Consider the following 26,224-nt stretch of genomic DNA (forward strand, 5'->3'; position numbering starts at 1 on the left):
TACTTTATCTCATTTATTTAGCAAAACACGATGAGGTGAGTCTTATCTTTATTTAACGGAAGAGGAAACAGGCTAAAAGATATTATATAACTTAGTCAAGGGAATCGTGCATAATAACATTCTGTTCCTTCTTGCGCTTTCACTTCTTTAATAATGTTTGTGAAATTTCCAAACAGGTTATAAGGTTTTATAGAACAGGGGCAATGTTCTGTGGTGGGGGAGGGGACTTCCAGCTTGCCCTGGCATACCCTGTTCTGCTCGGCCAGTAATCAGAAAAGCCAGTATTTTTACAAAAGGAACAGAGGATTGTTTGAGACCAAGTCTCAGCTCTGCTATTTGCTTTCTATGTGGCAATATGCAAATCATTTAATCTTTCTGATGTCTTATTTTTTCTTTTATGAAGCAAAGCTAAAAATCTCTGCTTCATTGGGTTGTAGTAAAACTTGAAAAAGATAATAAATAGAAGTGCTTTCTGAACCATAAGCATGATAAACATTTTTTTAAGATTTTATTTATTTATTTTTAGAGAAGGAATGGAGGAAGAAAGAGAGAGAGAGAGAAACATCAATGTGCGGTTGCTGGGGGTCGTGGCCTGCAACCCAATCATGCACCCTGACTGGGAATCGAACCTGCGATATTTTGGTTCGCAGCCCGTGCTCAATCCACTGAGCTACGCCAGCCAGGGCGCATGATAAACATTTTACTCAAAATACTTGATAAACATTTAGTGAATAAATAATTGCCAGTATACCATTTTTTATCAACTATTCGAAATTCTTGCCTGAGAGTAAGTGGTCAGCTGAGGACAAAAAGTGATAATCAATAAAACTGCAAAAGGATTCTGGATATAAATGGTTAATTACATGCCACTCACACTGATTGTTTTAAAGCTCGTTGTGTGACTGATGTCCCTGAGACAATGGACCCTACTGGCCACAGTCAGAAGTGCTGCCGCTCTGCAGAGCAGGACAGGAGGAGGCTCCCAGAACTATGCCACAACATTTAAAAAAAATTCAGAGCACAGAACAAGAAGCAAAGCTATAGAAGAAACAAGTATTTATATCTTAGACTTAACAAAAAAGGGGCATTTTGTTCATCAGCTGCCACAAATATAGACTAGTACTTTTCAGGTGCTGAATTAAAAAAAATTAGAAGAGTGCATTGCATAATAAACATGTATCCTGTTACCTAATTTAATCAAAATACCAGCAGCAAGAAAGAGACTATGCATTGCCTAAAATCACCAGGCATATCATCTTGTTGAAAGTGTTCAAGAAATGAGTAATTAAAATCGAGTTATTGATTATATTCATGAGTTTTTACTGTTTAGTTTGCTAATATCAATGAAGGTATATTAGTAACTCGTCTCCTGAAACATTCTCTTCAATCAGAGAATCACCCAGCTCTATATTTTCTTATATTTTCAAATGGTTTTGTTACAGAAATATGTTAAAATAAGTAACTGACATGGCTTCCTCGAAAGAAAACCATCAGAAGTCACAGTTCAAAGTTAGCAGGAAGCATTCTGAAAGAAGAAGTTACATACCTGCAAACATGAGCTCTGAAACATCGGGCTTGACGTGTAGACAGGTGAAAAGGGGTAAAGGGCATTTTGCCGTATTGACTTTTTCCTTCAAACTGCTCAAGGTTATGTTCATTCTCTGTCCACAGACGAAAGGAAGAAAGGGTTTTTATTGCTATTTATGTATTAATTTAATTTTGAGATTTTATTTATTTTCAGAGAGAGAGGAAGGAAGGGAGGGAGACAGGGAGAGAAACATCAATGGTGGTTGCCTCTTGAGTGCCCCCTACTGAGAATCTGGTCCGAAACCCAGGCAGGTGCCCTGAATGGGAATCGAACCGGCAACCGTTTGGTTCACAGGCTGGCACTCCATCCACTGAGCCAGATACAAACAGATACAGGCAGAAAATGGTTTAAAATAGCACTTCAATCAAGATACTTAAAATTTTTATAATAAAAATAAATCTTATTACTTCTAGAAATCTCTGGGTCTTGAATAAACAACAAAAGGCAAGCTCCATGAAAGTAACTGCCTTCATTCTAAAAACAACCAAATCTCGGGGGACTATGTCTACTTGTGAAGTAGAGAATGAATGACTCGGCAGCTAAGGAGCCCCGGAAGACTTTAGCCCCAGATTTCCTGGCACAGACTCTCTGCCTCCCCACTTTGTTTTTCAATGAAATGTCACACTGTAGTCGTGCGTCACATGGCTTCGATCCATGTGATTCACTGCGTTTTCTGACTTTCTCCAGGAAACCTCCACGTTCCCTCTACCACTGAAATACTACTTGTGTTCTCCTCCTTATCTAAAGAGATTGCCTTTAGGGGAGTGGGAAGTGAAGAGTTCAAAAGTGTATTTTTACAAAGAAAAAGAACGCGAAATACTTCCTTACGTCAGAAATGATCCACAGAATAAATTAGTAAGCACTAGTGTGAAACGTAGAAGAGTTATGTATGGCAGGAAATACATGCTTTCAGTATACAGTGTTGATAGGATAAGTTGAATCGAGTCACTTTTACAAGATATATCATATGTTGTTTTATTTAAGACGTTATGATAGACATGGTCTATTGCATGAAAAGGGTTGTAGAATGAGACGCGGCTTACATCGTGAATTAGTGTCTCTCCTATTAACATCCCAAAGATATCAGTAAAGGTCACAGGTTGTCCCGACCGTTTCTTCTTCCATAGAGACTCAACATATCTTTTAACCTTCTGTGGCGTGAGAAGGAGAAGGGGGTTGTGGCTAACATGTTTCATGAGCTCTTTGTTAATCTCTTCTGGCCCTTTTTCTGGAAAATCGGGGTGAGAATATAAGGTGGACATATACCTGTAAAGAAAAGAGAAGATAATTCATGAAGATGAAAGGCATTACATAATCTCCAAAGGAAGCAGGCACTCTCTGCCATAAGAAAAATAAAGGATGGTAGAGTTGGTTCACTTAATTAGCTGGTTGATGGTATTAACCCATTTAAGGAAAGAATGCATCAATCAGAAAGGAGCTAGTCTTCAACGGAAGCCAAATAAAGAAGAGGTTTCGGAGGCAACATGGGACTTAGCATGCACGCACCAAAAGAGACGGTGCCCTACTGGGCCTATGTCCACTGTCTAGTCTCCAGAAATGGACATGCCTCCCAGAGACCGAGGGCACAACTCCTTTGAGTCATGTAAATAAATGGACTTATCTGAATATAATACTAGTCAAGCAGTCTGATGATATGGCTTTTGATGATGATTATGTATAGGTAGAAAATGTGCTGTATGATGATTATGAATGTCTAATGTGAATAAATGCAGTTTTTAATTGTCCATTGGCCACAGAGGCAGAATCCTGAGACTCGCCAACTATAGGTCTCAGAATTCCTGAGTATACAAATCTGATAGTGAAACCCTGGAAGAAATAGGTCTTTAAGACAAATGCTTTCTTGCAAAGATTCTTGGCCATCAGCCATTTGGACACATCTAGGGATACTAGAAATTACCCTGTGCCTTGATACTTGATATTTAGACAGTAAACATTCAGTTACAGCCATCTTTCCTGTGGACCAATATCCCTAGAACTGTAGCTGTCTTACTGAATATGAATTATTAGTTAGCCTATCTGTCTCTTTTAATAAGTTGTGATCTCTAATAGGGATAATTTTGGTGGGTTTTTTTTGGTTGTTTGTTTTTAGCTTCAATGACTGGCAAATGCCTGGTATATGGCAAGCACAATTTTTTGACTGCTGAACTGAGAGAATAAAAGAAGAAAGAAAGAAAGAAAGAAAGAAAGAAAGAAAGAAAGAAAGAGAGAGAGAGAGAGAGAGAGAGAGAGGAAGGAAGGAAGGAAGGAAGGAAGGAAGGAAGGAAGAAGGAAGGAAGGAAGGAAGGAAGGAGAGGAAGAAGAGGAGGAGGAGAGGAAAAAGGGAGGGAGGGAGGGAGGGAGGGAGAGAGGGAGGAGGAAGGCTCCCACCACTTCATATTGTAACAGGATGCAGGTGGGCCCCAACCAGGTATTTGAAATGGGTTCAGAACTCAAGGTGTTCAAGAAATATTAGGATGTCCTCACAACCACCCCCAAGGTAGTGCGTGGGGGAAGGGACACATGGAGCAGGACATTGAGAGCTGTTTTGTATAGCAACAGCTCTGCAGCTAACCTCTGGTGTGGTCATTTAACACATCTACAACCTTTAACTGGTTACACAGAAATGTTAAATAGCTGTGGCCATGCTCTGAGCCAGGGGAATGGAAGTAACTTTGCCCCAAGACGTAACTGGGGGCAGGTCCCCCGAGTTACAGCGCCTGTGTGGGAGCTTGGAGAAGACTGGCTCCATGATACGGGGCTATACCTGCCCAGACCCACGATGGCCGCCCAGTAAAGCTGGAAGGATATGGGAGTGCTGGCAGGTGTGACTGATTGTGGGAGGAGTCGGAAATGGGGCTGCAGAGGAGGATTGGCGCGGGGATTTAAACCCAGACGCAGCAGCCATTGAGGGGAGAACCATGTGGTTTTGGCAGAATGGAGACTCCCGCAGCCCTGTGAGAGAGAATCACCATGCGGCTTTAGCAGAGAACCACCACTCGGCTTTGGCAGAGTGGCGACCCCCCTCCCAGCAGCCATTGCACATGGAGAGAACCACGCAGTTTTGGCAGAGTGGGGACTCCGGTGGCCCTGGAAGAGAGAACCACAAGGCTTTGCCAGAGTGGGGACCCCCGCAGCTTTAGAAGGGGGAACCACCACCCGGCTTTCGCAGAGATCCCAGCGACACAGTTGATGGTACCAGGGACCGAGAGAGGCCTACCAGCTGAGACGGATTACTGGGAAGAACTAGGGGCTGCCTGAGCCATGGACTTCTATTTCTTTTCCTGAGATAAGGTACCCCAGACTGGGCAAAGGGGAATGAAGGATTGTGTGTGTTTGTGGGTGTTTTAAGGGACTTTGGGATTTTGATGAAGACATCAGGTCACTACTTTAAGTCTGTATAGCATTAAATAAACATTTCCTTTCCTTTTCACAAATCTCTGGCATTGAGAGACGGCGGGCATAACGAACCTGGGGGGTTCCTTTTGGGTAATAGTATATCGTCCCAGGACCCCCCTTGTTGTTCTGTAACAATATGACCAAAGAGAAAAGAGCACATATTTTAATCTCCTGTTTCCTTGGCATTCAAATAAAGCCATAAGAAAAGCAATCTGATGGTTTGCTTTTCCATCGGAAAAGCAAATTTCCATAATGGTTTGTCTTCCCTTCAGGGTTGTTCTAGGCCTGTGTTGGTTAATTGCCCTTAAGCTATTGTCTTGAAGGCTTGGCAATAGCTTTTAATTTTTTGTTTTAAAGATGAGGAAGGAGAGAATTGCTGAATTTAAGTAACATGTTCACAATTCTCCAATTAATAACAGAAGAACTAGACTTTAAAATTTGTCCTCTCCCCTGATAGGTGCTATTTTTTAAGTCTTTTAAGTAAGCTTTTATTTCACAGAGACTAAACTATTCCCTCTCCCCATCAAGCTGGCATTTCTTGTTGGATTCAGAGTTCTTTGGAGACAAATTAAGAATAATTATAAGTTAACATGTAGAGAGTAATAATAGACCTAAAATGGAACGCATGCCTGAAAAAAACATGTTAAGTTCTTAGAAGTTATTTATCACACAAATTGGATTCATAACATTTCCCACAAATATGTGGTAAAGAAAAATCAAATGGACTTGCTCTGAACTCAAACCTGGCACAATCACAAAGTATCTATTTAAAAAATATTAGATTGCCTGAGAGATACAGAGTCTACCCATTCCTACAGTTATCCCAAGGTCTAACACAGGATTCATCCAAAACAACAAAGATCTGCTTTTCTGGACTTCTTTGTCCTTCTAAGTAAAGGCATACATTGGTGTGATGTTATTGGTTTCATTTGGACATAATAAAAAGAAGACAATAAAAAAAATCCTTTTGAGCCCATAAATGGTCAATTCTGGAACTATTCAGGACATACTTCAATTTCGACACAGTGACTTTTTTATGAAGGTAGATAAAAAGGAAATGATATCATCATTCTCCTATTGGAAGTTGTCATTTCTAACTGTTTAGCAGGGTGATGTAATTACTCAAATCTCATTTACACTACTTAAGACTTCCCTTCTGCTGGTACGTTTGGCTAGCCTTTAAGTGAATTACGATATGATTCTATCAATTCCTCTGCCCAAGGATTGCCTCCAGCAAGATCTGAAAGTTCTCTTCCTTCCCAGGTTAGCCGTTGGATCCAGATTAAGAAAATGCTGCCTCTGGGTTGGGGGCTTACTCAAAAGCTGGGACTCAAAATGTATATTTTTTCTTTTTCCTCCATGTAGAATGGTTGCAGCCTATTTCTGCTCTCTAAAGGCTGAAATAAACTCATTTCCTGAGGGAGTCTCTCTTCCCCCCGCCCCCCTTTCTATTTCTTCTCCTCTCATGAAGCAACTGGTGTGAGGATGCCAGCCCCAGAGAGAGACAGACGGACCAGGGTATCTCAGCTGTTGGCATTGGTCTGGGGTTCTCTGCTCTTTCAGTTAAATTCACTAATGTGAGTTGGACAGGTTTTTCATGATGTCATTGTGGCGACATCCAAGACTTGGGTTTTGGCTTCAGTGAGAGCTAAACATAGAGCGGGGGACAACTGCCAGTTTCCCTGGGACGGCCTTCTGTGTTCCCTTGGCTGCACCATGGCAGGCAGGGTTCCGCTGTTACCGGCTGCTGGGGGTGCACAGTCATCCGAGGTGCACAAACATCACCCCAATCTGCATCTCTATAGTTAAGCCTTCATTTTAATCTCTTTAACAATAAATCATTCTCAATCATACCAATCAAGTTTCAAAAACTAAGTGTCTTAGACATATCAGGGCCTCTATGAACTGTTAATAAATGAAAGGGTCCTCTACTTATCTCTCCATCTGAAAATATTTTTTAAGATTTTATTTATTTGTTTTTAGAGAGGGAAGGGAGGGAGAAAGAGAGAGAAACATCAATGTGCGGTTGCTGGGGGCTGTGGCCTGCAAACCAGGCATGTGCCCTGACTGGGAATTGAACCTGTGATGCTTTGGTTAGCAGCCCGCGCTCAATCTACTGAGCCTGAGCTGTGCCAGCCAGGGCTTTCCATCTGAAAATATTTGTTTCTAACTTTTCAACATAGTTTATATGAAGGGACACCTTGTACTCTCCATATGAACACATTTTAGGTTAAGTGCAAAATTTTAAAAGCTAATCTATGCCGGAGAAAAGAAATTCTCAGTTCATTCTCTGTCTCCAAATCACAGAGTCAATGATTTAAAATATCAGTGCCTGCCTCCCTGCCCGAGAACTTGCCAAATCAGAATCTTCCGGGGTAAACCTTTTGAACTTGCATGCTTTAAAAAGGCAACTAATATTTGAAATGACTCGAGAAGACTTTCGACATGTGTGAAGCAATTATCCTGAAACCTTAAAGAAACCCCTGGATGAACTGTTTCCCCCCAAATGGAGTTCTGTATGCAGGTCATCATTGAGTCATCAAACACGCAATAAGTGGGGGAGATTCATTGGAGAGCGAGACAAGAATAGTCCTCCCCTCAAAGAACATATTTTTCTCTAACAGACATTTTGATCTTTTAGCCTGTTGCCTCTTACATGACAACTTCTGTTAAAGTTGTTTCGTTTTTCAATATGCCAGGAATTCTTCTGACTGTCGAGCTGGAAGTTCTCATTCTTAAATTCCATGGTGGTCAGTGTAATGAATTGGGCTCCACCGTCTAGACAGGCAGAGCTGCGCCCATCTCTCTTTAGATGCCGTTACCATGCACACAGGGCAGGCCACGTCCAGCAGCCTCTTAGGATGCCACGCGTGGACGGCTGCACTGAGGGCAGAGGGGAGCTGAGCAAGAGAACCCAGGGTTCCTGCCATGATTCTCTTAGCCCACTCAGGTCAGCTCTCCGGTTGGCGAATCTGTGTGTTTAACGAATAACCAGTATCATCCAAAAACAATTTCAGGAACACTTATCGTAAAGGTAGTAGCAGTTACAATTACAAGGGAAGCTTTTGTCCTACATAAGATTCTCTTTTGTGATCCCAGAAAACTTTTGGGGGGGTCCAGAGCTGCTCCAGACACTTCATATGACCTCATCAGGGCCGAGTCATGCTCATGTATCAGCACAATATAAACTCGCACACATGGGGTGTAATTTGTTTTTCTAAGTCTTTTCGAATTCCTTCCTCTGAACTTTTTACCTCCTCGCTCATACTCTTCAAGAGAATTTTTACCATGAGTCACCCCGACCACCTTTTCTTCCCTCTCAGGAAGTGGATCTTCCCTCCACGGTTAACAGCGTGACTGCTTTTTCTCTTCTCCTGTCCTGCCTCCGCCCGCCGGAATCTCTTTCCGCCCACGATCCATCTATCCCTCTACACTGTTCCCTTCACCTCAGACTTTTAGGAAAGTGCTCAAATCTCTTGTATCCTGAAAACAAAACAAAAACCCTTGCCTGGTCCCATATTGCCCTTGAAATAATGTATTCATGTGCCCACCTTTCTTCCTTTCATCTTCTATTTGCTGCTTATTTGAAATTTCATGATCAAATGTGGCCCTTGTTTACTACATCTCGTGGTTCTTGCTAAAACCACTAAAGACCTCCAAACCCAGTTCTAAGCTAAACTTCTCATGGATCTGTACTCTATCAAAATACCCACTACGCTTGACGCACGCTTCACCCTTAATCTCTGGGACTCATCTTTAGTTTGATTCTGTTATCTGACAGCGACTTTACATTGTCCATTAAGGTTATCATTCTTTTTTTTTTTTTTTTTTTGGTCCATTAACTTCTGGAATGTTCTCAAGTTTCATGAATTCAATTATTGGTGGCAATAACTGAAATGGTAGAAGGTGCTGCAAGGACCAAGGGAGGGCATGTAGCTACCATGGGACAGAAGGCAGGCCCCAGAGGAAGCTTCCATTAAGGAGAAAAGCAGTGGAAGGAGTACAGACGATGGGGAGGAGCCAGCAATGGGACGTGGTGCAATCAACACCCACAGGCACACTAGGGGACTCGACGGAGGGATAAGTCAGTGTGTGAATGGTCTCAACCCCCACCCTCACTCTCCCTGAATGCCCCCAAACTGAGGGGAATACACTTCAAAACCATCATTCAAGTTGGAAATTAGGTGGCCTCTCTGTGAAAATTGATGTGTGAAGATTTTAGGAGTGAACGGTTTTTAAGGAAATGGAATAAATAAGAGTAATCTTAGAGCAAATTAGACATTGAGGGATAGAGCAGAAGTTTTTATATACACGTACACGTGGCATGTAATATTTAAATGATCAGCCTATAACACTTAAAGTTCTCTTAATGACCTTTCGCAGGACCTGTTTTCACAACCCTGACAGGAGAGTGTAAGATGCTGCCCCGAATCTACAACCAAAGCAATGCCCACAACTCTAATGAAGCCCAAACACACACTAGGACACCCCCAGACCAGCACACAAGGTCCGGTCTTTCTTTACTACGTGAATTTTGGAAAGTAAGCATCTTGCCATGTTTTAGCCAGCGAGGGACCACAGGGACCTAACACACAGTGAATACACAGGATGAAAACCACCCGAGGAGTAAGAATAAAACACTCGAGTGGGCGAATTAATTTAAGGGTCCAAGTGTTTTCATCACATGACTCATTAAACAGGCAGGTGCCTGCTTTTTCCTTCAAGGAAAAGGATGGTGGGTTACATCATTCCTCCCAGTCAGATAAATTATTTGAAGGGTACATACCAAGAACGTGGTGACCATGGTCCTGGGTTTTTGTTTTTAGCTAAAGAGTCTGGTCCAAAATGTTTAAGACACTATAGATTCTTTAAATATGAACCTCTGTATAGAATAAATAGCATCCAAGAGAAGGTTATGGTTGAGTTGAAAGAATCCTAGAATAGGGAATCAAAAGCCTGAATTTATATTCTGCCTCTGCTAGTAATCTTGGGTAAATCCTTTGGCTTCTGGGTCAAATTTTCTTGAAACATGAAAAGAAGCTAATATCCATGTCACAGGCTGAAAAGGCACTGAAATTTTAAAATTTTAGACATATGTAATAGACATATTATGATAGATTAGCCTGCCTATGGCTGAGTGACTAGAAGGCCTTGTAAGTCCAAGTCATAAGGGGACACCTTGGTTTAACATGTCTAAGCAAGGACTAGTAGATGTTCAATGTGCTTAGCTGTGGTAGGCAAGCCAAAATGTGTGCAGTTGCTCCTTTGAAAATGTTTGTGTTTGGAAAAGGCAAATCTACAATGTACAAATATCATATATAAATATGTTTTTACTCTCCAGCCAAGTTTAGCTGAGCTTAAATGCATTTAAAGGATTAATTTCATATACAGATCAGTAATATTTATTGTATTTCTGCATTCAAAAGTTATTTTCCTTCTGTTGTGTATTAAGGTATCTTGTATTTCAGTTTATTAGCCCTAAAGAAGAAATGAATATCTCATGAATCATGTAGACCCAGACATAATCACAGAAAGAGTACAATTCAGCAAACTATAGGAAGATTAAATTAATTACGGGTGAAGTGGGTTATTCCACTTCTGTGCTATTTACATGGAATTATTTCAATTTACATATTTTTAATTTTATGTTTCACTACATTTTAAGTTGCAAACAGGCTCAAAGGGAATGGATTTGTGACAAGGGTCATCATTAGGTATGAATTTGCCTTAAAAAACAAGGTTCAGAAGCAAATTACTGCATCAAGCTGGACCACTTCAATAATTCGCAGTTAGTGTTCATCACTTTTCTAAACACTCTTTTTTTTCCCCCTAATGTTTCAGGTAGATTAAGGCTAAACACTGAGGATGATGAAACTAAGAGTTAAAATGTATACCAACCACGTGGAGCCAGAAAGGCCGGCAACGTAGGTAGTACAGTCTAAAATTCCCGATTCGTACAGAGCCTTCATCACTCCGGAGAATCCCACCATGGCTCGGAAACCCCCACCTGAGCCCAGGATGGCCACCACAGGCACCTGGAGAGACGAAACACAGAGATCACGTGCAAAGTAAGGTCACGAAATGCATTTCCTTTGAGTTTCAATGTTTACGTTGTATGTTCCACACTTGGAAATAAAGAAATAAGTTCACTTATACCCTGACAATCTCTAATTTTTGTAAGACAGTAATGTTTCCTATACTAAAATAAAGAATTGACGTCTCTTAGAGAGCAGGTATTATTAAAATGACCAACCAGCTCTATTTGATAATAACAACAACAAAAATTCTCTATATGTGCCCCACCCTTTGGTGTTTTTGGCTTGCTTTTGGGTGCACATTTTTAATTTGATCCTCTCAACAATCCTGTAAGGCGAGCAAACAAATAGTTGCTCATTTTGCGGATGGACATTCTGAAAGGACACAATCACTTCGATAAGATGCATTAGCTGGGGGTCTGGAGTTGGGGGAGCATCTTTCCTTCTTGGCTCAGAATTCTTACACTCCTTTATGCTTGGCTTATTTCAAAATATATGCTATTACTTAAGCCAGAAAACATAATTTAATAAACTTAACCATACCTACAAAGTTTATTACTCTATTCTTGAATTCACCCAATAAATCTGAGTAAGTGGTCTCTATGTTTCATGGGTGGACCTGGGAAATACACTGTATTTGGGTGAGGTGGATATGTAAAATTATGACAACAATAAAAAACAGGGATAAAGGACATTTGTTAAGCTCTTAATATCTAATAGAAACTATTCTTAGTGTTTTACAGAAATTGTCTTTGATCTTCACAAAATTCCTATGAAGTTTCTCGTTTAGAGATGAGGAAACCAAAGCACTTGAAACCAAGACCCTAGAAACCTGTTCAGGGTCATGCAGCCAATTAGCAAAGCCAGGAGTCGAACCCCAGGCTCCTGTATCCAGGCTCAGGTGGAGAAAGCTTCACAGACATGGGGCAAACCTGAACCTAACTTTTAATGCACACCTATTCAACAGGGAGGACCGGGAAGGAGGCTGTTCTGGCAAATAAGAGTAACATGAGACAACAAAGGGTTTTTACAGTAAAATGGAGAAACACGGGCTGTCTGTGGCATGCCTATAACACAAGAGTGTTTGTTTGAAGAGGAAGAGATTGTCATTTTCTTTGTGGCCTCAACCCACGATTACTTTAGAGAGGTGGTTATTTTTCCCTACCCTAAGGCTCCAGTTCTCAATGTGCGTAGCTTTCAGGGGGTCCACATAGTCAAACTATCTTCAGAATAACACTAAAATGTTATTCGCCTTTTCTCATTCTCATGCTTTCATGAGTGTGCAATGGAGTGTTCTCAGACACTACATGATGTGTGTGATATAGCAACAGACTGAATTCAAAAGCAAATGTGAGAATCCAGTGGTCTCCTGTGAAGTCGAACAATGAAGATACTTGTAAAAATGTAAAACTGCTCTTCGCACTTTATTTTTGCTTTGGAGAATACTGTTAATTTCATAAAAATGTTATTTATGGTAAAATGAAATTGACTGATTTAAAATAAATGAACACATATTTTAACAAATTTCCTGTTTTCCTTTCTAATAGAGTAAATATTCATAGATATAACCCACATAAACACAATCTCTTAGAAGTCTTTGATATATTTTTTAAGATTTTATTTATTTTTAGAGAGAGGGGAAGGAAATGGGGAAAGAGAGGAAGAGAAATCAAGGTGTGGTTGCTTCTCACATGCCCCCACTGGGGACCTGGCCTGCAACCCAGGCATGTGCCCTGACTGAGAATCGAACCGGTGACCTTTTGGTTCACAGGCCCACGCTCAATCCACTGAGCTATACCAGCCAGGGCAGAAGTGTCTGACATTTTTTAAGGGTGTAAAGTCTGAGACCAAAAAGTTGAATAGACACTGCCCTAGGACATCAGGGACGTGATGAGTGCAGTCCAACAGCAGGAAAAACCTTGAGCCTGCTGAGGACAAGGCAGCGGGGAGACAGGAAGGGACCAGGAACCACGGAGCAGATGGAGGGAAATATTTGCTGGACAGTCAGAGGCTGATGCAGAGGTACGGTCACATTGCTGAGGAGAGGGGGTGCATTTGGTTCGACATTGTTTTCCAATAATAATAATTATTGAGACAAAAATTATAGATGGAAGGCAGTGATTAATGGAGCAAAAGACACTAGATTCCAAAGCAGCCCAAAGCTCCGTAAGAGATGAGCAAACAGATACACGTGGTCGGGAGGCAGAAGCTGAACCAGGACAGGATGCTATGGCTGGAGCATCACATTCGAGTTCTCTCAACATGTTCACACTGCTATCAGATTTTATTTTCTATTTTAGTGACAAAAATCTGATTTTAAGAATAAACATACGGATCACAGAGTGTGCATGCGTGCGTAGACGAGCTTGGGTACATTGAACAGTTCCATCCTATCTCTAAGAATCCCATTTCTAAGTTTTCTTCGGAGGTGTGAATGGGATGCAATGATCCCTCCTCCCTTCTACCAGGAGAGCTAAGCTTATAAACAGATTCATAGAATCAAGGTACCCTGATGAATATGGAGAACCTTTAACGTCTGGTGACCAGGTCCGATGCTAGGGGGAAATGAGGAAGGAGCGTGGTCAGATGGGTAGGGTCCCTACTTCTCCTCATAGCAGAGGATGCCGTCATTACCCAGGAGACGGTACCAGACCACAAAACTAGGCTAACGGAGAAATATCATCCTCGACCTCAGAGATGCAGGATACACAACACAAATGTATTGTATTCCAAGCACTTGGACCCAGACCCTGGGGTGTTCACTTACCAACGTGATAAATACAAATAGTCATGGACTCATTGCTTTAGAACTAGAAGGACCAAAAAAACTATGGAACTCTTATAAATGGCAAAGGAATCTGTGGAGTAGAACAGCGACAGGGCAGAGCACCCAGAACTGACGCCCTAACCCAGGGCTCCTCCCCAGAACTGAGTGGCCTCAAACGGAAAGACCCTGGCTGTCCAATGAGATGTGAATTGGGGACCTCATGCATGAAAACACATTCCACCAGTTCGGTTCAATGGATCACTTAAACGGCTTTGAACCTGTGTGTATGTAGGCGAACAGAATGTCCTCAGAACACGGATTTTAAAATTGTAAGTAAAGTAAAATATATTTAAGTTCCTAAAACCTTGTCTGGAATGTTAATCACAAGAGTGAGTATAAAGAAGCCAAATAAGAGGTTAGAACAAGCAGGAGGAATTTGCCTGGAAAGAAGACTTACATTTATAAACAGTATCATAATAATAGTAGCAGTAATAATATAGCAAATGTTTATCTTTGCCATGTGCCAAGTATTGCGCTTAAAGGCAGTCTAGGGCAGGCCTAAGCAGGAAAGGGTATGTGATTTGAGGACCAAAATACTGGTAGCAGGAGTATACTAGAGAGATGGGAAAAAATAAGATTTTGAAGGGCTTTAAAGGGGAAAAAGTCAAGGTTGATATTGTAGGAAGAAGAAGATTGTTTATATTAAAAATAATTTAGCTCTGGCTGGCATAGCTCAGTGGATTGAGCTCAGGCTGTGAACCAAAGTGTCGCAGGTTCGATTCCCAGTCAGGGTACATGCCTGGGTTGCAGGCCATGACCCCCAGCAACCGCATATTGATGTTTCTCTCTCTCCCTCTTCCTCCCTCCCTTCCCTCTCTAAAAAATAAATAAATAAAATCTTTAAAAAAAATCTTAAAAAAAATTTAGGGGCATTTGAACCCATTGATTTGGTTCCTTATAACACTGCATCATTGAAAATGACCGATAAAATCAGGTCATTTGGAAGAAAAAATTTAGTAACAGATCACGCTGTTCATTTCAACACACAGCACAGAGGGAGGTTTAATGAGAAGAGTTGGAAGATTGAACGTAAGGCCTCCTCTGTTCCCAAGAAAACAGCTCCCAGATGTTCTTCGCATGGCGGTAGCCCAACACAAAATTATGGATCTTATTTCATGGTGTCAGAAAATTTCTGGAAACAGACAGGGATTTGACAGGAATTTACATGTTATCTAACCCATTGTTTTCACTATTGCTTTGCAGTAATTCTTAGAGAGGGCTTTCAGGTAAGATTTTTAAGTCAAATATTTCAGGTCACTGTCAGGTAAGAGAAAATGTTGGATATTTACACATAAAAATAGAATAATCGAATAATTGAATGATTTCTAAGAATATAATTACCACCTTTATTGAACACGAGTTAGTCTGTTTCTATGCATCATATCATTTAATTTTCAGGACAGTATGGAATAAATATTACCTCCATTTAAAAGAAACAGGTAATTACAACACAAAAGAGTTAATTTCTCTATTGTGGCAAAGCCATGAAGAGGTCTCCTGTAGATTCAAAGTTGGGTCTGGCAGGCTCCCAAGCTTTGAAATCTCTGGCTCCCCTCTGGCTCCCACTGCTTTCTCTACAACTAACCTCGTGACCTGAGGCACAGACAATCCTCCCTGCACTCAGCTTATTTATACGTAAAAACAATGGGTGGAATTAACAATGCATTTGAAGCTTTTGGCTACGGGTAACATTCTCAATTCTATAACTCATAGAGAAAATGAGGTGTAGAACTAAAAAATTATAGTTTTTATTAACTATCAAAAAGAAAGGGAAATTAGACTTCTCTAGAAAATACTGTGTGGTGCCTGGCACTAGCGTGGGCTCTTCTTAATTTATTTGTATTGTTATTTTTTGAGAGAGAGAGAGAGAAACATCAATGTGAGAGAGAAATATTGGTTGGCTGCCTCCTGTACATGCCTGGCCCGGGGACCAAACCCGCACCCCAGGCACATGCCCTGACCAGGAATCAAACCAGTGAACTTTTTCTTTCTGGGATGATGCCCAACCAACTGAGCCACACAGGTCACAGTTACAATGTGCTCTTTTACTCAATTTATTTCATTTAGCCCTCACAGCCCTCACAAGAGGATCATATTGTTTCTGTTTTTCAGAGGAAGGCATATTCAGTGCACATACAATACCTGGCCCACATGGATAGCTGAAATAAGTAGCAGAACCAGGATGTGAAGTGATACCGCAACTTATACTCTTTCCTTTTCTCATTGTTCAGGAACTGAGTAAAGATTACTCAGTCTCAGTTTGTCAGATGGTATCAGGACAAATTTATGCAATAAATGACACCTAATTTTAAACATTTCAATAGTCTTGTTCATTCAGAGATAACTTTCAAAACGCAACTGGGAAGTTATAAGGTGCAGCTGTGAGCCCTGGCTCTAAATCTAACTCAAAAAATAATGCTGTTGAGAGTTTTTAGGTTATATTTAGACCCAACAGCAACACTATTTATGTATAAATGATATCAATGAATATTTCTCATACTTCTCTCACATGATTACAAGAAATGAATTTTCATTTACCAAAAACCTTCTGGTTCTGATTAAATTATTTTGATGCATGAGCTGACGGATATTATTAATTTCCTCCCTTGCAAAAGAAAATTTTAAAGAGCTCAAAGATTTTTTTTTACATTTGCATACATTTTTAAGGTCTGACAATTATATAAAGACTTTTTTTTTCCTCATTGGCTCCTGTATTAGGGCTCATATGCTTATAAAGAATGACAAGTTCAAAGCTGCAGTATGGGCCAGTGGGCTCCAGACCCAGGAGCCTACAAAAGGCCATTGTACTGTTCCATCAAGCCAGTTTCCTCAGGATGGCGAAAAAAACATAAGCAGACAGGCGAATTCCATCACAGGGACCCACGGCCATACTTTGTTGGCTTTGAGGTTAGTTCCTCGATCAGAAGCAATGCTGGGTGGAAATATCATGGCAACGTACAAGGCATGTTGTAAGTCCACAGATGGTAGTTTGGGCAGAAGCTTTGAGTGCAGGGAAGGCAAATCCGTATCCAAAATAAGTGTCTATTCAGATAAAAACAGAACACTGCCCCTTCCATGATGCAACTGGCCCAATGTAATCAATGTCACCAGGTAGCTGGCTGATCACCCTGGGGAATGGTGCCATACGGGCTGTTCGGTGCCGATCTCTGCCGCGGGCACACGGAGCTCTCACAGCAGCTGTAGCCAGATCAGCCATGGTGAACGGAAGTCTGTGTCGCTGAGTCCAGACATCACCTCCATCCTGGCCACGTGGCCACTATTTCCATGGCCCTTTTAGTCAAGGACAGGGGTCATGCTATCCACTTGATGGTTCAAATCCTTCTCGGCTGAGGCCACCCTTCGGTGAGCATTGACAAAGGACACAAATATCCTCACATTTCTCATCCATTCAGAGAAGCTTCTTTGTCATGAATTTTGTAATTGTGTGTCTTCAAAGTCCCTAAACATACAGTCAAGCCACGGGCCACAGACCAGGAATCTGTATGTAATTGCATCTTTTGTCTCCATTCAAGCAAAAGGCAAAACCAGGCGTACTTCTTGAACTTCTGCATTGCTCCCCCGCCCCAGTGGTATTTCCTTTCCCCATTGCCCTTCAAGGATGTCCCAGAAAAGGAGAGCCCTACAGCCATCCACTTTCACATGGAGCCTGAATATTGTGCAGAACTAGCTGTAAACAAGGCTCGAGGTTTTGCTCCTCTGTCACCTGATCACAGGGATCTCTCCCATGAGGCTATGAGTGCAGACAGGAAGGAAGAAGGGACCAGAACAGCAGTGAGCAGCATGGGCACTTAGGCACTTGCTCACGTCACTTACTTATATCTCCAGGACGTGTTCAGCCCAATCTCATATACATCACTTCCATTTGATGATGGAGTGAATCGGCGCACATGCAACTTTCTGGCTTGGTGGCTCAAATAACGCCCTGCTCATGGCGGTCAGCTCAGTCACATGGTGACTCGGCCACCCATGGTTAAGTCAATAACGCACTGCCAGTGTGACGGCCAGCAGGCAGAGACCTGGGGGAAACGATGGTGCAAAGTTGCAAAGCATTCTGCTGGAGAAATCCCTCTTGCTCAGGGAGGCTGATCTTTCAGTTCTATTCAGGACTTCAGTTGATTGGAGGGGACCCACCCCCATTACGGATGACAATCTATTTATTCGAAGTTCAATGATTCGAATGTTAATCTCATCTAAAAATCACTCTCCAAGCTGACTCGTTAAGTTAGCCACGCCCCATTTAATGTTTTAAACAGGCAAGAGAAAACTATATAACCATCTCTATAGCTTCAACTAGCTAGTCTTAAAAATAATGCTGAAAACTTATGAAAAAATTTTTCCTGGTAAATTATTCATTTAACAAAAACTTTTTACTTGTAAAGTAGGAAAAACATGATTCTCAATAAATAATTGTAATGATATTATATACAATATATTTCATAATAAATTATTCAGCCCTGGCTGGTGTGGCTCAGTGGATTTGGTGTCAGCCTGTGAGCCAAAGGGTTGCCAATTAGATACCCTGTGAGGGCATATGCCTGGGTTGCTGGCAGGGTCCCCAGTAGGGGGTATGTGAGAGTCAACCACACATTAATGTTTCTCTCCCTCTCTTTCTCCCTCCCTTCCCCATCTCTAAAAATAAATAAAATTTTTAAAAATAAAGTATTCAGTAAAATATTGACCTAAAATACTTTACTTACTTTATTTTTTAATATACCTAGTCAAATTGTTAAATAATTTGTTTAATTTCTAAGAGAATTTATCATTTTATTCATTATTATGAAAGGGGACTGTGAGTCGAAACAAGTTGAGAAACAGAATTTTCTCCTTAGTATCATAGATAGCCGGTGAGAATCGCTTGAGCTTTTAAGTGTTTGTCAGTTTTTTGTTATTGTAATTATCCCTTATAAATTATTTTTCTCTTCTCATTAATAAGATCAGGCACATAAAGAATGAAGTTGTCACAAACTCCAAATTACTGAAATTGACCTCTAGATCCTCTTTCTGATGTGCCCAAATCATCTATGTTCTTGCCAGTTTGGAGAAAAACCTGGCCCAAGTGTAAAAACGGAACCCCTTTTTCCCTGTGATTTTGCTGACAGTCAACTTTCCAAAGTACCAATGACCCCACATTCCAAATCACAGAACATAACACCTTCAAGGAGGTGGCCAAAAGCTAGAGTCACACCCCTCACGTCTCACCAACTTATAAAAGGTGGAGAAGCTGAGTTTAACATTCAAGAGCCAACCCTACGTGTAAAAAGACAACAAAAAAGTAGGACTGATTTCTTTAAATGATTAAATGAGCCAATTCCAGTGATTATCCCAATATTAAAACTGGTTAGGCTTTAGACTGCTTAGTTGTGCATCTAGGTCATTACCTATTGTACAAAATGGCAATTATTGAATATAATAACTTGCCAGAGAATCTTTGCAGTATCATCAATACCTTCTGAAGTAACCACCAGAGTTAAGTCTAGTAACTGACCATGCAAAGTTATTATGATATTATTAGCCATATTCCCTATGCTGAGCAGTGTATCTCCATGAGGCACTTATTTTACAGCTGGAAGTTTGTACTTTTTAATCTCCTTCACCTTTTTTGCCAACCCCACTAACCCCCTGCCCTTTGGCAACAGTTCGTTGTCTATATCTATAAGTCTGTTTCTTTTTTATGTGTTTTTAGATTCCACATATAAGTGAAACCATATAGTATTTGTCTCACTTATTTTACTTCTCAGATACCCTCTAGGTTCATCCATAATGTTGCAAATGACAAGATTTAATTCCTTTTTATGGCTGAATGATATTCCTTTGAATATATGTACCACATCTTCTTGATTCATTCATCTATCAATGGACACCTAGTTGCTTCCACATCGTGGCTATTGTAAATGATGATCCAATGAACATAAGAGTGTGCATATCTTTTCTAGTTAGTGTTTTCATTTTCTTCAGAAAAATACCCATAGTCAAATTGATGGATTGTGTGGTAGTTTTATTTTTAATTTTTTGAGGGACCACCATACTATTTTCCATAGTGGCTGAACCAATTTTTGGCCCCACATCCTCACCAAGATGTTATTTTCCACATCCTCATGAAGATGTTCATTTTTTTTGTCTTTTTGATAATAGCCATTTCTGGCAGGTATGTGGTCATATCTCATTGTGGTTTTGATTTGCGTTTCCCTAATGATTAGTGACATTGAGCATCTTCTCATCTGCAGGTTAGCCGTCTGTATGTCTTCTTTGTAAAATGTCCATACAAGTCCTCTGCCTATTTTTTAATTAGGCTCTTTGATGTTGAGTTGTATATATTCTATATGTATTTTAGATAGTAACTCCTTATTGGATACATCACTTGGAAATATCTTCTTCCATTTAGTAAGTTACCATTTTGTTTTATTGATGATTTTCTTCACTGTACAAATTTTTTAGAGTGATATAGTCACATTTGTTCAGTTTTGCTTTTACTATTCTTGTTAGAGGAGACATATCCAAAAAAATATTGCTAAGACCAATGTCAAAGATTTTACTTCCTGTATTACCTTCTGGAATTTCATGGTTTCAGGTCTTGCATTTAGGTTTTTAATCCATTTTGAGTTTATTCTTGTATACGGTGTAAGAAAGAAGTCCAGTTTCATTTTTTTGCATGTCTAGTTTTCCCAACACCATTTATAAAAGAGGCTGTATTCCCCATCGTATATTCTTGCTTCCTTTATAGAAGATCCATTGACCATATAAGCATGGGTTCATTTCTTGGCTTTTGATTCTGTTCCATGGATCCATGCATCTGGTTTTTGTGCCAGTACCATACTGTTTTGATTACTATAATCTTGCAATATAATCTGAAATTAGGGAGTGTGATACCTCCAATTTTGTTCTCCTTTCTCAAGATTGCTTTGGCTATTTGGTGTCTTCTGTGGTTGCATATAAATGTCAGAATTATTGGTATTAATTCTGTGAAAAATTGAGATCTTAAACTAGATGCTATCTGTTGAAAACTGTGCAGAAGACAGACCAGTGTCTGCACTGAAAGTTGAGTAGAAATGTTCTTATTTAACAAGCTGTCATAACAGCATGCCCCTCCAGAACTTAGAGGGGCCACGTCGTTAGTACTGAATAGAAAGTGAAGATCCTGGCAGGGAGCAAGGCAAGTGGGAGCTGAAGACACCCCTGGCCCAGGAGTAATATAAAAATAGGAAAATGTTACTTGTGTTATGGGAATGGGTGGTGCTGAACATATCTAAACTGACTTTTTTCTGCCAAGAGAAAAAAGTCTAAAGCAAAACCGAAACTACAACAAAAGGTTCAATTCTAAGAATAACTTCCAAAAACATGAATTTAATATTTTTGAAGAACATCCTAGAGAAAAACACAATTACCCCATTCTCCACCTGTTGCCAAAAAAAACACACCTAATTTGCATGACTATTAGGCCAAATTTCGTTTTCCCAAGAAGATCCCTTTTCACAAAACAAGGAGTGACCAGGGGTTGTGATAAAAGCTTTTCTTTCAAGAAGGACAACCAAAGAACAGGCCGACTGGGTATCTGCAACAATATGCCCCACCTACAATTCTAGCTGAACAGCTCAAACTGTGCTCTTTTCATCCAAACCTTCTTCTCAACCTGCATCTCCTCCTGAGTCCTGACACTAGTATCTTTCAATTTTGAGTCCCTGACATCTCTCATTTTAACTAATTCATCCCATGCATGCAATGCCGAGCCACTGCCTAAGCCTGTGCCCTAACTCACACAACAGAAGATTTACTGAGGATCTACCGTTTGCTGGGAGCTGGGCTGGGTGCTGGGGCTATAAAGGTGAATAACACAGACACTGTCCTGGTCCTCATGAAACTTACATTCTAATGGAGAGAACCAACATGAAATGAATAGTTTACACATGTAATTTTTAGGTATGATTGTGGTAAACACTAAAAAGATAATGTGCATATTAGTGCCATAAGAGAATATAACTGAGACAACTAACTTGGGACTGGGGAGTCAGGAGTTGGGAAGGAGCTGGTGAGGGAGGGAGAAAAATCTCAGAAGTGATGTTTGCAGAGATCCACGTTACCGGAAGTACGGGGCGGGTGGAGAGAGAGATGCAATGGGGATGCGCACACTGTGAGAAGAAACTGTGCAAGAGCACCGACTGGGCAAGGGTTCTGGGGAGACAGGGGCCTAAGAGGCACCTAGTGGGGAGGGGCAGTGAATTTGGGATCAACGGGCAAAAAATGAACCCGGAGAGATGCTGTGAGGCCAATCCCTAGGGCAGTGGAAGCATTTTAAGCTTGGGTTTGATAGAATGATGATTTATGTTTTTAAAAAGATCCCTCCGAATCCACTGTGAACAGGAAGTAGCGGGGAGAGGACAGGCATAATAAAACTACAGAGAAGAGACAGGGTTTTGCACTCGGGTTTAGACACACTGAGTTTGAGATGTCAGGAATACTAGGAATGAATTCACACAGGTGTACAGGTATGCACAGTGCGGCTCAGAAGACAGGTTCGAAGGTGCTGGTAGACAGGTGAAAGTTCTTAGCCTGCAGGTGCTGGGCGACATCACGGAACAGAGGAGTAACTCCTGAGAAGAGTGCAGAGTGAGGGCACAGGTGGCCGAAGACTGAGCTTTCAAGAACTCTTGTGTTCAAATAACATGCAGGGGAAGACGATCTGGCAAAGGGAACCACAGGGTCATGATGAACACAAAGACGAGGTGGTAGGTGAAGGCGAGAGGATGTTTCAAACAGTAGGAAGGCATTTGCCATTTGCAGCTGCAGGGTCAGACAGGCCCAGAGGAAGATCCTTTGCAGTCATTAGTTAGCTCTGGCGACCAGCTGAGCAGCTGCAGTGGGATGGAGGGCAGAAGCCTGAGCACAGGGAGGAAGTGGAATGAGTAGAATGAGTAGTAGATTGTGCAGAAAAGTTCAGAGAAGTTTGTCTGTGAAGACGGGAGAAATAGAGCAGAAAGGAGAAGGGAATGTATAATCCAGGGAGCTATCTTTTGTTCCTTTTTTCTCTTTATATCAGAGTTTAGAACATGTTTGTATTTTCATAGGAAAATTTGTATAGACATAGAGGTGGACCGTGCAGGAGGGGGGTGGCCCTGGGAAGGCTGGACGAGGACATTTGGGGTTCCTAACTGGGTCTGCAATCCATACCCAGTGTAGGGCTGCGTTTGAGAGAGAAAGGCTACTTCTTCCACTGACCTCACAGGGAAGGGGCAAAGGAAATGCACAGGTTATGGAGCATGTCGGTCCTATTGAGAGAGGGCATGCGGTGGATCAGCTGCAACTGATAAAAGCGACAGGAACTGTCAGAAAGATAGCAAGGCTGCTCCCCCACCCCTGCCACTGGATTTGTGGCTTCAAACTGGCAGACAGAGACCAGCTTGACCCAACATGGCGACTGTGTTCATCCAACGGTAACCCCTAGCCTCCTTACACACCCACTGCACTACTGCATCAGCTTACTAAACGACACAGCCCGCGCGCGCCACCGTGATCGGAAAGTGCAAGCCCACATAAGGATGCAAAATGGCCCGTGGAGGTCCTCTGAGAAATCTCCACCCCTTTCCCAGGAAGACCCTGAATGTTCCTCTCCCTCATTTAATGCCCCCCACCTCCAATTAAATGAACCTCAGTAAAGGAAGCAAGTCCCACTCAAGGGGGGCTGCTCTGGCTGTGGAGTATAGCCCATTCTCTGTCTCAAGGCTTCGCTAAGAAACTCCCTCTCATTTTGAGGAACCAAAAAAAGGTTGTGGAATTGCCACTGGAAGGTTTACTACAGGAAAAATAAAATTTCCCAGAAAGCGAGAAACTTCTGACTAATATGCAGAGAAGGAAGTGTTTTCAAGGACTAATTAACCTGAGATCATAATCAACCACAAGTGCAGCTAGAGAGCTGTATGTTGACAGTAAGGTAGGATTAAAGAGAAGTCTGGTCCTTTTTTTTTTTTAATAGAAATTTTGATGGAGGTTTTGCTTCTCCTCCCAGCTTCCTGTTAGAAAACTTCTCCATAAGCAACATTTTAATCTCGGAATCTGTTCCCATAACAACAGCTGCCCTGTCAGCCCCAGCAGGTTAGCTTTCCAGCCCTACGCCCACCTGGAAACATGCTGGGATCCCTGCATCACAGGTGGGAATGGGCGCCCCTCTGGCTCCCTTCCTGAGAATTGGACATCTCATGTCCAATTGTACTTAGACTACAATTCACAATTTAATTTATAATAATCTTGAATCCCTGGTCTGAGTTTGCATATATGGGAATATATTCATATATATTTACTTATGTTTTAAATAAAAACAGTATCTTTCTAAAACTAAATTTTGTTTATTTAAAATATTCAATTAACAGAAAGTTCAAAGAAATGAGTAAAGATAATGAGCTGATATGCCACTAAGAAGAAATTCTATCATACCACTTGATGCCCATGACCATAGCAATTAATTTTTTTAATTCTTTATGGAGGTATAATTCACATAGAACAGTATAATAGTTTTGAGTGTACAACATAATGATTCACTCTTTGTATATCTTGTGAACTGATCACCATGATAAGTCTAGTTAACATCCATCTGAATACATAGTTAAAAATATTTTTTCTTGTGATAAGGACTTTTAAGACCTACTATCTGAGCAACTTTCAAATATGCAACACAATATTAACTACAGAAGCAATTTTTACAGATTTCAGATAGAAAGATAAACCAATAGGTAATGAATGAATGAATGGATGGATGAGTGGATAAATGATAGATAGACAGACAGATAAAGAAGAGGTATTGAATGAATATGCAGCCAAAAGATGGATTACACAATACCAGTTATTGAATAATAAATGCCATTTATTTTACTGCAATTTAAGAAAATAAAAGGAAAGTGAAGACAATGGAAAGAGTGAACCTTAAACATTTGTTCACAAAAATACTTTAATTTTAAGATCTCTTTAAAATTAGTATTATGAAAAACATTAAAATGTGGAGGTCATTATATTTAGCTAATTGCTCAATTTTGAATGATACCTTTTAAGTTTCTGCTGTGAAATATTAAAAATTTGGAACATTTTCTTTTACCCCCTGTTTGTGTCTACCTATGTTTGTTCATTGTGTTATCATTAACAAGATTTATATATTTTCTTCTTTCTCCATAATAACAATCCCACAGTTATTTAATCTTAATCTATAGTAAAATTACTTCAATGATTCTCTTACATCTGACACTAAACTTTTCCTACTAACAAAATTAACACCTTGCTTGTACATAGGTATGCCTACACCTCTTTTCATAACTGCATCTGATAGTTATTTCCAAATACGGGCAGCATTGTGATGGCCTTCCTCAAAGAGTCTCTATTTATGAAATACTTACCTTATCTTAAAGGGCTGAAGACATAATGCTCAATCTTAATGTTTTTACATTTGGGTAAAATTTGAGAACAAGTACAAATAAAATGATTAATAAATTGCGATAACACTGGAAACATTTCCAACTCACATCGCGTGTGGAACACAAGCCTTCACTCTCCTTCGGACCCAGGAGTTTCTTCATGTTTTCCATTATGTTTTCTTTCCTCTGGTGTCGGAACGCTTTCTCCTGATCACACAGAGCCATGCTGAAGCGCAGGTCCGGGGAGGAACTGCATATAAAGCACAGAGTCCTGAGCCTCGGCCCCCAGAAGCCTTCCTATATACCGCATCCAGCCCCCACAAGCCCCTGGAAGCTACACTGATTTGGCTCACTGCTCCCCTCAAGCCATTGCCTCAGAGGGACCCTCAACAAGATACGAAAGGATGGCTCTCTCAAAGCATGTTCCAAAGCATGCTCTCAGGAAACAAGAGGTATGAAATGTTTTAGAAAAGAACTAACAGACAAACAAACAGCCCCCTCCATCGATTGTTCGTTATGGTAGTAATAGCCCTTTTGAGTGGCGCTTCAGAAAAGACAACGGTTGCTGTGTGTTTGGCACATATTATATGCCTTTCTCATAGAATATGGTCTATGTCACTCATAAAAGTAAGTCCTTCCCTTCAGAGTGGGTTAAATTTTAGGCTCACTTCTGTTCATTCAATATATTTCTTCCTGGTAAGACACAGAATGAGAGAAAAGATGGCAATGCCTCTGAACTATGTACTCTTAGTGGTATCTGAGCACTGCAACTATTTTCATTACAACTTCCCGAAGAGCAGATATAGAGAACTCCCAAGACAGCAAGTATGAATAATGAGGAAAGGTAAATGAATAAACATTCACATTCACTAGCAAATTTTTCAAATACAGAGACTATTAAATTAATAATTTAAAAATATTTTAAATATCTATTTTTGGGCACTGGAAAAAGTAAAGTAACAGTTAT

The 26,224-nt window shown here is 40.7% G+C and overlaps 1 protein-coding gene across 1 annotated transcript in view; it reads right to left on the bottom strand.

The window, feature by feature from the left end:
- The window catches only part of PLA2G4A (phospholipase A2 group IVA), a 149,830-nt gene that overhangs the window by 36,589 nt on the left and 87,017 nt on the right, over positions 1-26,224 (bottom strand). Inside the window, exons 7-10 of the mRNA XM_028530942.2 lie at positions 25,366-25,507; positions 10,883-11,019; positions 2,632-2,854; positions 1,547-1,661 (exon numbers count right to left, since the gene is read on the bottom strand). Of these exons, the coding sequence (XP_028386743.1) occupies positions 1,547-1,661; positions 2,632-2,854; positions 10,883-11,019; positions 25,366-25,507 (617 nt within the window). The remainder of the gene's footprint in view (positions 1-1,546; positions 1,662-2,631; positions 2,855-10,882; positions 11,020-25,365; positions 25,508-26,224) is intronic.

This window comes from Phyllostomus discolor, chromosome 14, assembly GCF_004126475.2.
Source record: "Phyllostomus discolor isolate MPI-MPIP mPhyDis1 chromosome 14, mPhyDis1.pri.v3, whole genome shotgun sequence".
NCBI lineage: Eukaryota > Metazoa > Chordata > Mammalia > Chiroptera > Phyllostomidae > Phyllostomus > Phyllostomus discolor.